General features: G+C 37.5%; 1 protein-coding gene across 1 annotated transcript in view; it reads right to left on the reverse strand.

Moving 5' to 3' along the window:
- ITPR2 (inositol 1,4,5-trisphosphate receptor type 2) overlaps window positions 1–15092 on the reverse strand; it is a 509412-nt gene that overhangs the window by 464038 nt on the left and 30282 nt on the right. The window contains exon 2 of the mRNA XM_032159871.2: window positions 1535–1605. Within this exon, the coding sequence (XP_032015762.1) occupies window positions 1535–1605 (71 nt within the window). The remainder of the gene's footprint in view (window positions 1–1534; window positions 1606–15092) is intronic.

The following is a 15092-nucleotide window of genomic DNA, read 5'->3' on the forward strand; positions in this document are numbered from 1 at the left end:
TCTCACCCACATTCCTCCACATATGGCCTCTATCCCAGTCTCCCTAGCCTTTCTTCTAGAATTCAGTTAGACACTGCGGGACCTTCTCAGCCTGTCCTCCAAGCTTTTCATGACTCACCCAAATTCTTCTTCTTTGTATCTCTCTGTGCTACATTCTGGGTGGTTTCCTCAGATCTCTCCTCCAGAGCCCTAATTCTCCCCTCATCTTTACACAATGTGTAGCTCATTCTTTTCAGAATCTACCTTTATTCACACCCTCTGTCCTTCCATTAGCGTTTCTCTACCCTCTTATCTTTTGGGTCATTTCACACATACTTCCTGCATTGTCTCTGGCAGGTTGTTCCTGAATACTAGTAGCCTACGTGTCCCCTCAAGGTAGCTTCATTCTAAGTCCATCGTCAGTGGAAACTATTTACTGCAAGAAGACCTCACTTGCCCGGGGTTAGGAGAGTATCCCTACTGAGTGATTTTGCAGGTGTTTCCAATGGGTAGGTTGTCTTCCACATTCTGTCTTACGCAAATTTCTCTACTTGGGGAGAAATCTGGATCTCTTATAAAGTGACCAGTTTAACTCAAAGGACATTTTTTGTGCATGTCAGTTTCTCTGCAAGGATCTCAGTCCAGAGAAAATGAAGCAAATAAAATATTCCCCTAAGAGATATTGTAAATAAAATTCCTATCCCAGAGAGTAAAACATGGTAAACATTAACCCAATGCTGTCTCCCTTTTCCAATGCAGTAAGCAGCAATCTTCACTTGGGCTGGTGGCTCTGAGAATCCCTCCATCTCTCTCCAGCTTTTAATCCTTTATTAAGGCCGTTTTTCACCATTATGAGAATGAATGGTTATATACTGTTCAAAATAAATGCCATTTTAAAATTATTTTTATTATTATAATTATGTACCAATTATGAAATTGATTTGGGCAAGCTTTTAATGACTAGTTTTAGCTTTCTGTGATTCTCTGTAGATTCCATTAATCCTTCTTTTGTAAGAGTTGAGTTATAATCAATCTCTTACTAGGATCAATTTTTCATTTGAGGAAATTATCAAGCTATTTCTAAAATTATACTTAGGAGTTCTAAGACAATTGTCAGTTATTACACACCATCAAATTGCTATTTTAAAAAGTAAGCTAACACATCATTGCCACACGCCTGGAGAGTTTACAAAGATAAATTTAAAAGGTAACAATGCAACACTATAACATTTATAACTGTCAGAGAAGTATATAAATAAATACCATTCAGCTGCATTTACTGGCTTGACAAGTAGCCTTTCACAGTTAATTACCAAGATTTCCTTTTAACAGATAGACCATTGTCTGGCAAAACAAAAATTAAAACTATTCTTTCATTGTAAATCCCTCAACATGTAAAAGAAAAACAATGGAAAAGTTGTTGAAAGAATTTTCAGTGAACATATTTATATCTGAAAGTTTCACATTGAATAAAGTTTTAACATTACTTACTTTAAGACACAAAAACAATCCTTCCTCTTAGCTCACACAATAAAAAAAAACATGTATTTCTTACCTCTGAACTTCTTGGGAGGGTTGGCAAGGTCCCCGGCCTCTGGGTGCACCACACATCTGTCATCCACTAACCTAGAGGGAAAAGCATGTTTACATTGTTAACATCCTTGTCATATTCATAAACCATAAACTGCACATGGATATTGCATAAATATTTACCAAAAGTTTTAATACCTTTCTTCACTAAGTAACTTTTTAACAATCATGGGTCTGTAAAAAGATTTGGTTGTAGAGATATTAATTAAAGCCTGGTTTACGAAATTGAAACATTGGAAACATTTGTTAAGAGGTAGGAAACTAGTTAGATAACTCACGACATGGAACACTGCAGAGCTGTTTAAAACTACATTAAACAAAATGCACTGGCCTGCAAAATGTTTACAGTAGGTTGTGAATGTAGTGGTAACCAATCAATAAGATACATATATGCTTACACACACACACACACACACACACACACACACACACACTTCTACACATACATATATAAGGAATGGAACACAGCAAAATATTAAGAGTGGTCAGATTACCCACAGTTTTTTTTTTTTTTTTTGAGACGGAGTCTCGCTCTGTCGCCCAGGCTGGAGTGCAGGGGCACGATCTCGGCTCACTGCAAGCTCCGCCTCCCGGGTTCATGCCATTCTCTTGCCTCAGCCTCTCCGAGTAGCTGGGACTACAGGCGCCCGCCACCACGTCCGGCTAATTTTTTGTATTTTTTTTTTAGTAGAGACGGGGTTTCACCGTGGTCTCGATCTCCTGACCTCATGATCCGCCCGCCTCGGCCTCCCAAAGTGCTGGGATTACAAGCGTGAGCCACCGCGCCCGGCCAGATTACCCACAGTTTTTATTTTCCCGCATCTTTTTTTTCCCCTGTGTGTATGTATGTTTTACAGGGAATGTGTAAGCTTATGAGATCAGGCTTCTGGAGTGCCCATAGAGTAGGTGGTTATGCCTTCCTGGCCTGCATTCAATCTCTGGCTTGGCCACTTACTAGCTAGGTGACTTCAGGCCTCCTTCTTTATACCCAAACAGTAAGGATAAAAACATCTACCTCACTGTATTGTTAGATTAAATGACTTAGTATTTTTAAAGTACCTACTACAACTTCTGGCAGTTTCCATTTAATGGCCAAATAAAATCAAGAACCCTGTGTCTTCACATGTTCTCTGCTTCTAGAAGAGTGCCTGACACACAACAAGTACTCAACAAATATAAGTCAAATGAATAAACTGCCTTTGTAGCTGCAACAACATGTTTAATCTCTATTAAAATATCTATGAGAAGACAATTTGTAGGACAATTTCAAGACAGAGAAGCTGAATCTCTGAACTGAGAGCCAGGAGACATGAATCTCTTGTTCAAAGAGAAAGATCCCTTAATACCAGACTCACTAACGTTCATTTCTCCATTGGTTACGTGGTGGGAACACCCAGGTTTTTTTCCAGAATATTGTGAGAATGCATGTTAATTAATTACATGTATATGAATTCATTTAAAGGGAGATGCCCAAATTGCAACCTTGTGGTTTAAAAAAAAAAAAGAAGTATTAACCAGACTCACTAGCATGCATCAACTCCAGCACAGGAGTTGAACTAGGATGACTGACTTAATCAAAATGAAACTTTTGCTTCCCAGTTTATCTAGTTACTGGAAGCAGACACTTCCTAAATCAACAGATTTTTCTGTGGAATCCAGTTTCCACAAAACAAAATGCTGATTTGGTCAAGAAATACAGTTCTTTGATTTTTTTAATATATCCTTCATTCGCACTGGTTTACTAAAATGTGGTTTTACAAGAGCTGCCAGGCATGCAAGAAATTCCTTTTAAGAGTCTCTAAAAACTGATTTATTAGAAACAGGAAGTCACATTGGGTCAAGAGAAAGCAAACCCAAACTTCCACAATGTCCAACTTCAGCCTGTAACATTGAATCTGAAAGGCTCTAATAGTTCTGATAATATTACAACATAAGATGTAAATAAAAGTGCTGTGAGGGAAAGGTCAGCTTTTCTAATTGGTTAAGACATGTTAAGAATTCAAATACAATGAACAAAAAATCATAGTCTTATTTAGAGCACATAAAAATTACATAATGTAAAAATTACAAATGACACTGACATTCTATTCATTCCTTGTACCTGTGCATTCCCACAAAAATACAGACTTCTATGAATGTCACTGAGTCCCCGCCTGTGTGGATCAGCCATCAAGAGGAATGGGAACTGAAGCTATAAATCAGATGACAGTGTATTTATGTGAACACTAATATCTATCCTCAATTATCTGATAGCCCAGATAAAAACATAATAATTAAGAGTGATTTCAGTTCTAAAAATTTGTCCCATTTCTTACACAAAAACGTCTGTGAAAATCACAAAGGCAGTCATTTCATCCTGAAAACTTAAAGAATTGGAACTGAATTTGAAGAGAATGGAAGGAAGGAAAGGACAAGAAGAAGCAAGGAGTCTGAATCTGTTACAAGACATATATGATCACTGGCATTAAAAGTCAAACAGGATTTTAATGGTAATTGGAATCCTGTCTGACTTTTAATGCCAAAATCCTGGAACAACTTCTACAATATCCCCAACAGCCTCTTCTTGAATACTTCCAAGGCCAATGTATTTACCATTTACCATCATTTGGACAGCCCTAATATTAGAAATGTGTTTTATATGGAGATGAAACAGTACCTTATCTTTCCCAGTACTTACTATATTTTCTTCTATCTACTTGCCTAATTGTCTTCAGCCTTCCAATAAACTTTAAGCTCCATGAACTCAGAGATTGAATCCATCTTGTTTACCATTATATCCTTGGCATCTACTAGAATGAGGTGCAATAGATACTAAATAAATATTTGTTAAATAAATACATGAGTCAGTGAATAAATGATGTTGGCTTCCCAATTAACTCTCCCTCTTTGTTCCCAGTTCTTTCTTCTGGGACTATATAGACTAAGTTTTCTTTTTCTGAGATGAGCAAGCTGATTTCTCTCCAGTGCTTCTCCATGTGGATATTTACCAGGAGTTCAACATCCTTCATATACCCCAAGTGCCAGCATCCCCTCACCTGTGATCCTTGAGACTATCCACATGAGTCTAGATGCGCCCCAACGAGAGCAGAGTACAGAGGACTATTACCTCCTTCTTTCTGATACTAAACTTACAGAAATGCATCCTACAATTTTAGTAGCTCCTGTGGCAGTTAAGGTTCCCCTCTGACTTTCATTGGGTTTATAGTAAACAATAATTCCAGGTCCTTTTCATGTGTACCACTGATAAGCCAGGTTCTCCCACCCACCAGTAGGGCAGTTAACTTTTATAACCTAAGGACCAGAATTTACAACCAAACAGGGATAAATATAAAGATTGACCTTTGGTCTACGAGAAGAAAATCATCTGAAAAACATTGATCTATTCCATCCCTAGTTAACTCATTTAGACCATGTCATGATTTTGCCCATTTTAACCACTCATGATCAGTGTTCCCCAAATTTGGCTGAATCATTTGGGGAGTTAAAAATAATAAGGATAACCCCCCCAAAAATCTTTCCTTTGTCCAGACCTATTAGAATAAAACTTTCTGGGGATGAGGACTGTGTGTTTCAAAAAGTTTTCTAACCCTCTTTAAATTGAGTAGGAGGATCTGCTCTGCACTCCCACAATACTCTAGGCTATCCTCTACCAATAGACTGTACCACAGCCCAGTATAATTTTATAATTTCATATATATATATATATATGCAACATCATTATAAGCTCCAAGAGAGTCAGTCCATTTCTGTCTTACTCACCATTATAGGGCCATCTTTAAGCATTATGCTTAAAATATAGACGGTGCTAAATAATTAATTGATGAATGATTAAAGTGACATTTAAAATCAGTGATGCTATTTTTGGTAGTTAGCATAAACAATAAAATAACTAGAAGCAATAAACAGTTGACTAATAGGAGACGGAAGAGAGATTTGGAAATATTCCCTATGTAGGTATGTCCCAGAAAATTATCAAAAATGTCATATCCTGAAAAAGGCCAAGAGAGCCTGCTCTAAAAAACAATATCTCAGGTAGCACCTTTCAATCCAATCCATCAGTGCACATCTTAATGGGTTACATTTATTTTTCTTAGAACTAACTAGTGAATAAGCCAAACAGACAATTACAGCAATAGCCTAAAATTCTCAATTTTTTACTAAAACTCATCTAACATAAAACCTGTTTTTCCTACCTATCTTCTCTTCATAAGGTCATAACTGTAAATTATTTGTTCAACATTACTTACAAGAAAAAAATCACTCAACAATTAGATCTTCGAAAGTATAAGGAAAATTTAATAGCTACTTTGATTTTATACATAAGTACGAATTTTGTAAATGTGAATGGAATTTTAACTGGACATAACAAGAGTCTTAAAAATTCTGTGAGAAGTATAATATCTACATGAAAAAGTTATGTTTATGCGTTAAATTCAAGTCCACTGATGCTTTGTCAAAAATAAAGTATACTATTAATTATTTTCACAAATGCCAACAGTCAAGAGAAAATGCATCGTTTTCTTATCTATTTTCTAGGTTTTTGTTGTTTAAGACACTCTACTGCTGTCCATGTCCAGAAATATAAATGAAATCCATCCATCCAACCTGGCTTCAATCTACAGAAATTAACTGAAATCCATCCTTTGAACACATCTTCAAGTTTCATTTCTTCACTGAAGCTATATTCCCCATGATGAGATATTCTTCTCTGAATCCCCATAGCAATTTTAGAGTATCTTCTAGTTTACAAGATATAAGTATGACATACACATTAGTCTTATCTTCCCAACCAAATAACAACTATAATCTATCAATCACTGATTGCATGCCAAGTACTGCTCTATATGTTTATAAATGTAATTACTAATTTCCAAACAATTTTGTAAAATATTTTTCTTTTGCAGGTTAGAGAGATCAAATGATATGGTGGAGATGACAGCTCAAGAGCAAAGCCAAGATTTGGACCCAGATCTACAAGACCAAAGACTTGGCTCCCTCCTTCTGTTCTACCAGGCTGAACTTGTATTCTCTTATATATCCACATACTCTGCTTTCCAAGTATACATGCATGGTAAAATAATGGAGATGTAGTAGACACTCCAGTATTTTTTACTGAAATGCTAACTGACTTTCATCGATGTCCATTCCAGCTTTGGCATCTCATAATTCTATAATTCCATTCTTATAGTATCTACAATTAGAAAGCACAATTATATACTGAAGTATTTTATAAACATCATTAATTTGCATAATGCCTTCCTGATTTGTGCCATATCTAGAAACTCAACACCAAAACACATTAAGGTAAGGAAAGGATGAACTATTAAATGATGTTAGGATAATCAGTTGTCTATTTGGGGAAAAATGACATAATCCCTTCTTCACATAAAAAGTTAATACCACATGAATTAAAGCCTCTAATGTGATAAGTAAAACTATAAAACGTGTAGAATACATGGATGATGACATTTATGAATAGGAGAGTAGAAAAAATTTTTTAAGCCAGACTAAACAAAAAGGACAAAACATAAAAGACCAATAAGTTTGTCTACATTAAAAGTAAGACTTCCATCCACCTAAGGACAATATAGACAATATAAAGGACAAAACGTAAAAGACCGGTAAGTTCGCCTACATTAAAAGTAAGACTTCCATCCACCCAAGGACAATATAAAGACACAGAAGAGTCACAGGGCCATTGCTATGCTTGTGCATTTGTACAAGCATATTATAAAAAGGGTGGTAGCATCCAGGCATGGTGGTTCAGGCCTGTAATCCCAGCACTTTAGGAGGCTGAGGTGGGCAGATCACCTGAGGTCAGGAGTTCAAGACCAGCATGGTCAATATGGCGAAACCCTATCGCTACAAAAAAATACAAAAATTAGCAGGGCGTGGTGGCACACACCTGTAATCCCAGCTACTCTGGAGACTGAGGCAGGAGAATCGCTTAAACCCAGGAGGCGGAGGTTGCAGTGAGCCCAGATCATGCCACTGCACTCCAGCTTGGGCAACAGAGCAAGACTCTGTTTCCAAAAAAAAAAAGGTGGCAGCACACAAAATCAGTTCTGAAATGTTATCTGTGTTCCACTGTTGAAGCCATATACAGTGGCACAAGCTGCATCTGCCCAGAAGTAATGGTATGTTTGCACAAGAGAACAGCCAACAGAAGCCTTTTTTCTCGTTCATACAAAGAAACCATAAATACTAACGGCATCCCTTAACACACAAGTTACAAACTAGAATATATTTGCTACAAAGGCTTAGTATCAGAAATTTATAAGGAATGTCTAAGAATCAATAAGAAAAAGACAACCAAACAGAAAAATGCAAAATAACCCACAAATAAGCCTGAGGAAACACTAATATCTTTTAGAAGTCCAATAAAATGTTCAACTTCATTTGTAATCAGAAAAAAATTTAAGTCAAATTAAAATCTTACTACATATCCAACAAATTGGTAAAAAGTAAGGTAAGAAAAAAATTGAAATGTTTGTAAGGTTTTGAATGAATGCAAATTTTCATTCACTGCTTTAGAGAGTAGAAATGAGAAAAAGCAATTTGGAAAAAATGTGGCATTTAAAAGTTGAACACGGGCATGCCCTTCCATTCACCATTTCTATTTCTAGACACATATATGCTCTACAGAAATCTTACAAACTTGCATCTGAAGACACGTACGAACAAGAGTGTTCGTGGCAAAACTGTTTATGATAGCAACAACTGAAAGAAACCAAAATTTTCATCAATAGTAACATGGATAAAGAAGTTATGACTAGGCCGGGCGTGGTAGCTCACACCTGTAATCCCAGCACTTTGGGAGGCTGAGGTGGGTGGATTGCCTGAGGTCAGGAGTTCGAGCCCAGTCTGGCCAACATGGTGAAACCCCGTCTCTACTAAAAATACAAAAAAAAATTAGCTGGGCATGGTGGCACGCACCTGTAATCCCAGCTACTCGGGAGGCTGAGGAAGGGAAATTGCTTGAACCAGGGAGGTGGAGGTTGCAGTGAGCTGAGATCGCGCCACTGCCCTCCAGCCTGGGCAACAGAACGAGACTCTGTCTCAAAAAAAAAATCAAAAGGTACGACTAAAGGAATAATTTCATACAACAGAAAACTACCAAAAAAAATGAATAAATTGTACTGCATGCAACGACACTAAAAATCTCAAAAACATAAAGTTGAGCTTTAAAAAAAGTAAGTCCAAAAATAATGAATGTTATATAATTCCATTATACAGATGCATATATAGGCTATACTAAACAGCATATACTTTAGGAATACACATGGGGTATAAAAAATTAATGTATAAAATATGTGGCTATCAGATTTTTAAATAGATTTCTAAAAGAAAGCAAATAATTCCTTTGTCTCCAGTCCCTCATTATTCCAACAACTACAAAGAAAATGCCACATAACTGACAAAATATTAGTTGTATCTCTTCTCTGATTAAGCCATAAATGCTATTTCCATCTGGAATATATTATAAAATCAGCATATTATTTTCCTGATGTTTGTTTACAACATATATCTGATTCATTTACCACTAAGTGATATAGTTCATTTCTAACAAAATGGCTCTGAAATGCATTTAAATAAAATGAATTTGGGGAAAGAGAGAAGGTGGGGCATCCACAATTGACATTACTAAAAGCTTTTACTAGAGAGGGGGTTAAGATGGTGGATAGGTTCATAAGCATCATGGAATTGTCTTTTTTTTTTTTTTTTTTTTGAGATGGAGTTTTGCTCTTGTTGCCCAGGCTGGAGTGCAATGGTGCAATCTCAGCTCACTGCAACCTCTGCCTCCCAGATTCACGTGACTCTCCTGTCTCAGCCTCCGAGTAGCTGGGATTACAGGCGCACGCCACCACATCCAGCTAATTTTTGTATTTTTAGTAGAGATGGGGTTTCATCACATTGGTCAGGCTGGTCTCGAACTCCTGACCTCTGGTGATCCGCCCACCTCAGCCTCCCAAAGTGCTGGGATTACAGGCATGAGCCACTGCGCCCAGCAGAATTGTCTTTAAAAGAACTTTCAGAACTTTATCACAAATAACTTGATCCCCCAACGCTGGAATTTTCACTCTGCTTGACTACATGAATTTCTCCCTCAGAGAGGGAGGCTTCTCACCTAAACTGTCCCTCCACCCCACCAATCTACCACAGGCCCCCACAACCCTGGCACGTCATTCAACTCCCTCCTTCACCTGCATTTAGAAGCAGCAGAAGAGAAGAAAAAAACCTGACTTCTCATCCTTGACCAGCTGTGTTTATGCTAGTTACTGAACCTCACTGTGCCGCATTTTTTAAATGGGGCAGCTGTGTTCCCACACGTTCCTCGTATTTCTGTGGTTTCTTGTTTCTCTGCTCCTGCTTTGTGACTAGAGTTGGCTTATCACCCTTCACTAGCACCCTCTGACATGTATCATAATTTATACATTGTAGTTTGAAAGTTTAAGTGTTTAGCATCTATTTTTCAGAAGCTTAAAATTATTTTATCATTACAAGCTAAATACCAGTACTAAGTGGTTTTGTTCCATTCACTCACCATAGTCTTAGAACACATTATTTTTAAAATGTAATATCTTGCCATTTAGTAATATGTACATTTTTTAACTTAGCCAACACTCAAGTTGCCCAAATAAGAAGTCGATCCCAAGGATGTTAATTCATGTTTGTGTGGTAATTAATTCTTCTCATAATCCAGAATAACTTAACCAGAAATAGAAGTTTCTACAAATGTCCAGTTTTCCACCTTATATCTGACAGGTCCTATGGACACTCCTGTACAAGGCCATAAATAATTCAAATCATTCAAAGAAGGAAGTAATTTCATCGCAAAACTTTCCGCCAAAATGTTTTCTAACTTATAAATGCAAAACAGATGCAACATGCCACATTCACTCACGGCTACACTCATATTTTGCCTGTCTAAGATGACAAGAGGAGTTAAGTGCACGCTTGTTTGCCATTTGAAATGTGTGGTTTTATTTTTTTTTAAATTTAAACAAATAAATTTAGCATTATCTCCTCTTTTTAGACATGTCTAATTTCAATAATGTTCTTGACTAACACATATTTTGGTTTAAATATTAAAAGTATGTTTAATTCCATATATAAGTTTTCAATCAAGCATAGGTTTGTTGCTGCCAGTATTTCTAAAACTGGTTTCACTCAGAGTTAGAATTGTGCTTGCTCTTAGGTATTCAAAATGTTCCCACTTATTTTTCCATGAAAGACATAATTAACCTATACCCACACATAAATTACAGTATAAACACTAAACTTTGAAGTACTACTAAAAATACGGGATGAATATATTTAAAATTTTTTGATGAATGCTATCACCCTGACCAAATGATTTAACTATTAACTACCTTTTTAAAATATGGGTATCACATGACTACAAGGAGAATGCTGTTTCTAACATATTAATCTTTTTATAAAGCACTGCAAGAAGCCATCATCTTGTGAAGCGATTATCTTCAGAGTATCAGTACTGGTGAAACCAGGGGGAAAAACTACTAAAAGAGTTACGCATAGCCTTTCAAAGAGAAACACATCTATCTGACAATGATTTCAGAGAGGATTTGCCCGTATATTTTGAAAGCTTACAGTCCTAATCCAGCCAAAGAAAAATCATCGTGACTTCTTCTTCTGGGCTTCTCTTTCTCCATCTAAAATAACTTCCTTTTCTTGATCCTCTTGACCCTGCCTCCTCAACCTCTTTGAACCCAGTGTTATTGCAGGTCAGTTTGTGAAGCATTTTGTCCTAGCTTGTCCATTACAGTTCTCATGAAAGTCAAAGCATCTGCAAAGTACTTTTCTCAGAATATGAACAGGCATCTCTACCAGTTGAGGTCAATTATTTAGTGGTGGCTGAGCTGACCTTAACTACTGCCAGTTCTCAATCACCTGCAAAGAGCCAGAAAATCATTGGTGCTAGTAAAAGTGACTCACTAGACAAGTTCAGGTCCAGATCTTTACCACCACCACACTGTCATTCCTATCTGAGTTTTCACCACCTGGTTGACACCAATTTGCAGGTGCTCTCAGGAAAACAGGCCATACAAATCAGAAACCCACCTAGTCTCACTCTCTTCTTCCAAGTACAGACACCTCCCCCACCCCAGGTTTCTGTCTGCTTTTGGTCACTCTCCAGTGCCTACACATAGTTGTTTTTTATATTTTGTCCAGAATTTACAGTTGTGATCAAGAAAAAACTTTCCATTCAAAAAAAAAGACCAAAAAAAAAGTTTTATACTTGATATACTACAGACTAAATTCAAAGAAATATGAACTCAAATATTTTAAAAATTACTAATAAGACAAGGAAATAAGTTACTATGCATGAGTCACCAAAAACAACAAATATTGTAATTATCAACTAAAAAATATAAAATAACTATTATGAAATGTTTAAAGAAATGGAAGATAAATTTTATAAAAAGGGCAAGGAGGAAGAACACATCAAAAATGGTCAGATAGCCTGGCATGGTGGTACACCCCTGTAGTCCCAGCTACTTGGGAGGCTGAGGCAGGGGGATTGCTTGAGCCCAGGAGTTTGAGTTGAGCCTGGGCAACATAGCAAGACCCTATCACTTTAAAAAATATGGCCAGATAGATTTAGTAAAGAATTCCTAGGAATGAAAAATAATTATTGAATAAGTAGATGGATTGAAGACAGTAAATCAGACACAGCTAATTAATATCTTAGAGGAAAGGTTTTAATAATTTCTTGGAATGAAGCACAGGACAACAAGGATAGAGAAGATACAAAAGAAGGTTAAGATATATAAAGGGCTGGATGAGAAGGTTACCATGCATATATAGTTAGCATCCACAGCCATTGTGGTTATGGATGGGTTCACTTTGGGTGAAGGCCTGGAGCTTGCCCTGGCCTGCGACCTCCAAGTGGCAGCTTCCTCGAAAGTCATGGGACTGATTGAGAGACCACTCGAGGGCTCCTCCCAGGGACAGGAGGCACTCACAGGCTGCCACGCTGCCTGGGGGTGGCCCTGGTGGAGGAGCTCATCTTCACAGGCCGACGACTGAGCGGGCACTGGGGCTGGTGAATCATGCTGTGGCCTAAAACGAGGAGGGTGATGTCGCCTACCACTGGGCACAAGCACTGGCCCAGGAGGTCCTGCCCCCGGCCCCCATTGCCAGGCAGCTGGGCAAAGTAGCCACTGACCAAGGCATGGACGTGGACGATGCATCAGGGATGGCCACTGAACGGATATTTCATGCCCAGAACATTCCAACCTGGGACTGGCTGCAAACATGGCAGAGAGAACCAACCCCCAAAATTTGTTGACAAATGACCCCCATTTAACCTTCAGCATGGGAGATGCATACCTTGAAACAACAGGAGCCAGAAGGAAAATTTGCATCAGGACTGCCGTCATCATTTCACCTCTCTGGGCTTCGGTTCCTCCATAAGGATGATGATAGATATGATATGATTGGCATTATGCCTGGAACCAAGATGCTGATCATACCACCTACTGCTACCTTCCTTGATGTCACCCTAGGGTTGGGTTTGCTTTGGAGGATGCCTGTCTCTCTCTACTCAAATGAAGAAGAATCAAAATAGATCCCTCTGGGTCTTTGTATCATTGGTTCTCAGGCCCTGACCTCTCTCTCAGTTATCAGGTACTAACTAGAGATGTCAAGAGATTTTAAGACACCCCTAGTTTTTCCTCTGGACAATAGAGATAATAAACTCTAGTATTGGTTGTACATGTCCCAAAAGTCAGACTGCAGATCCCAGCTCTTTGCCAGTTACTCACTGTACAACTTTGGACAAATTGTTTAAACTCTGGGCCTCAGCTTTCTCATCTGCAAAATGAAACTGTTGTAAGGATTTAACAAAATAAAAATACTTCATGTTAAAAAAAAAAAAAAGCTAGATTTTGTAGTTGGATGAAAAAATCCAGCCATAGGCTATTTACAAGAGTCATACCTAGAATATAAGGACAGAACAAAACAAAGCAGGAAAATACTAGCCAAAGGAAGGTATGGGCCAGGGGTGGTAGCTTATGCCTGTAAGCCTAGTGCTTTGGGAAGTTGAGGTGAGAGGATCACTTGAGGCAAGGAGTTCAAGATCAGCCTGGGCAACATAGCAAGACCCTATCTCTACAACAAATTTAAAAATTAGCCTGGCATATTGCATGCACCTGTGGGCCCAGCTACTCAAAGGCTGAGGAGGGAGGATCAGTTGAGCCTGGGAAGTGGAGGCTATAATCAGCTATGATCATGTCGCTGCACTCCAGCCTGGGCAACAGAGCAAGACCCTGTCTCTAAAAAAAAAATAAAAATAATTTTTAAAAAAGAAAAGTATAGTAGCAGTGATAATATCAGACAAATAGGCCAGGCATGGTGGCTCATGCCTGTAATGCTAGCACTTTGCGAGGCCGAGGCAGGAGGAGCATTTGAGCTCAGGAGTTCAAGATCAGCCTGGGCCACATAGTGAGACTCTGTCTCTTTAAATTAATGTACATATCTGACTATTTCCTCCTAGGAATGTTTCTCAACAAACTGCAGAGGAGATATCTATATCTATATATAGATATAGATAGACAGATAGATATACAGATAGATATAGATATCTATATATACATATCAGAAAAATCAAAAAAAAAGAGAGAAAAGCTTTATTCAGAATAAAGAGAGCCATTACATCATGAAAAATGTTTCACTGCTTTAAGAAGATACACGAGTTCTAAATGTATATGTAACAGCCTCAAAATAAACATAATTTACAAAACTACAGGGAGAAATTAACAATACACTATCTTAGTGGGAGATTTCAACACACTTCTTAATTACTGATAGGGCAAACTGACAAAAGTTGTAAGGATATAAGCTTTGAAGCCTATAATCAACAAACCTGATCTAATGGACACACATAAAATAGAAAATATATTCTTTTTGAGCATATATGAAATATTAACATACCAGTTTCCTCAACTTTTTTCAGATTATATGGTTTTCATATACCCATTCTATTTCTAAAATATAGCCTAAATTTACAGGTTTGGCTTTTAAAAAACTATTATTTTCTTGGCTTACACTGAACTTATGTTTAACTAAAAACCCCGACGCTCACCCATCCTCCAGAAGCTTAGGGTCTCCTATGATCCCACCATTTTTGACATGCTGTTATTGTATTGTATTATACTTCAAGCTGTTATCTTATTGTATGATACCTCTAACTACATGTCTCCAATAAACAATGAGCTCCTTGGGGACGGTACAGTATATTTTTAATCTTTATCTCCTCAATACCCAGCACAGTGACTGGCATATAGTAAGTGCAAAAAAAAAAAAAAATGTTAAATGAATCCATTGATATTTTAAAGGTAAAGAAAACAAACTGCAGAAGACAAAATGAGGTAAGTGATGATATAGCAGAAAGAAAGATTATAAGAAGGAAAGATGGAGCAAGTATGTAATAATGATATAGCTGTTTGTCCTTGGCTCATACCCTCAGCAAACCATAAATGTTACTTTATGGTTTGCTG

The sequence above is a fragment of the Hylobates moloch genome, unplaced genomic scaffold, assembly GCF_009828535.3.
Source record: "Hylobates moloch isolate HMO894 unplaced genomic scaffold, HMol_V3 SCAFFOLD_8, whole genome shotgun sequence".
Lineage (NCBI taxonomy): Eukaryota > Metazoa > Chordata > Mammalia > Primates > Hylobatidae > Hylobates > Hylobates moloch.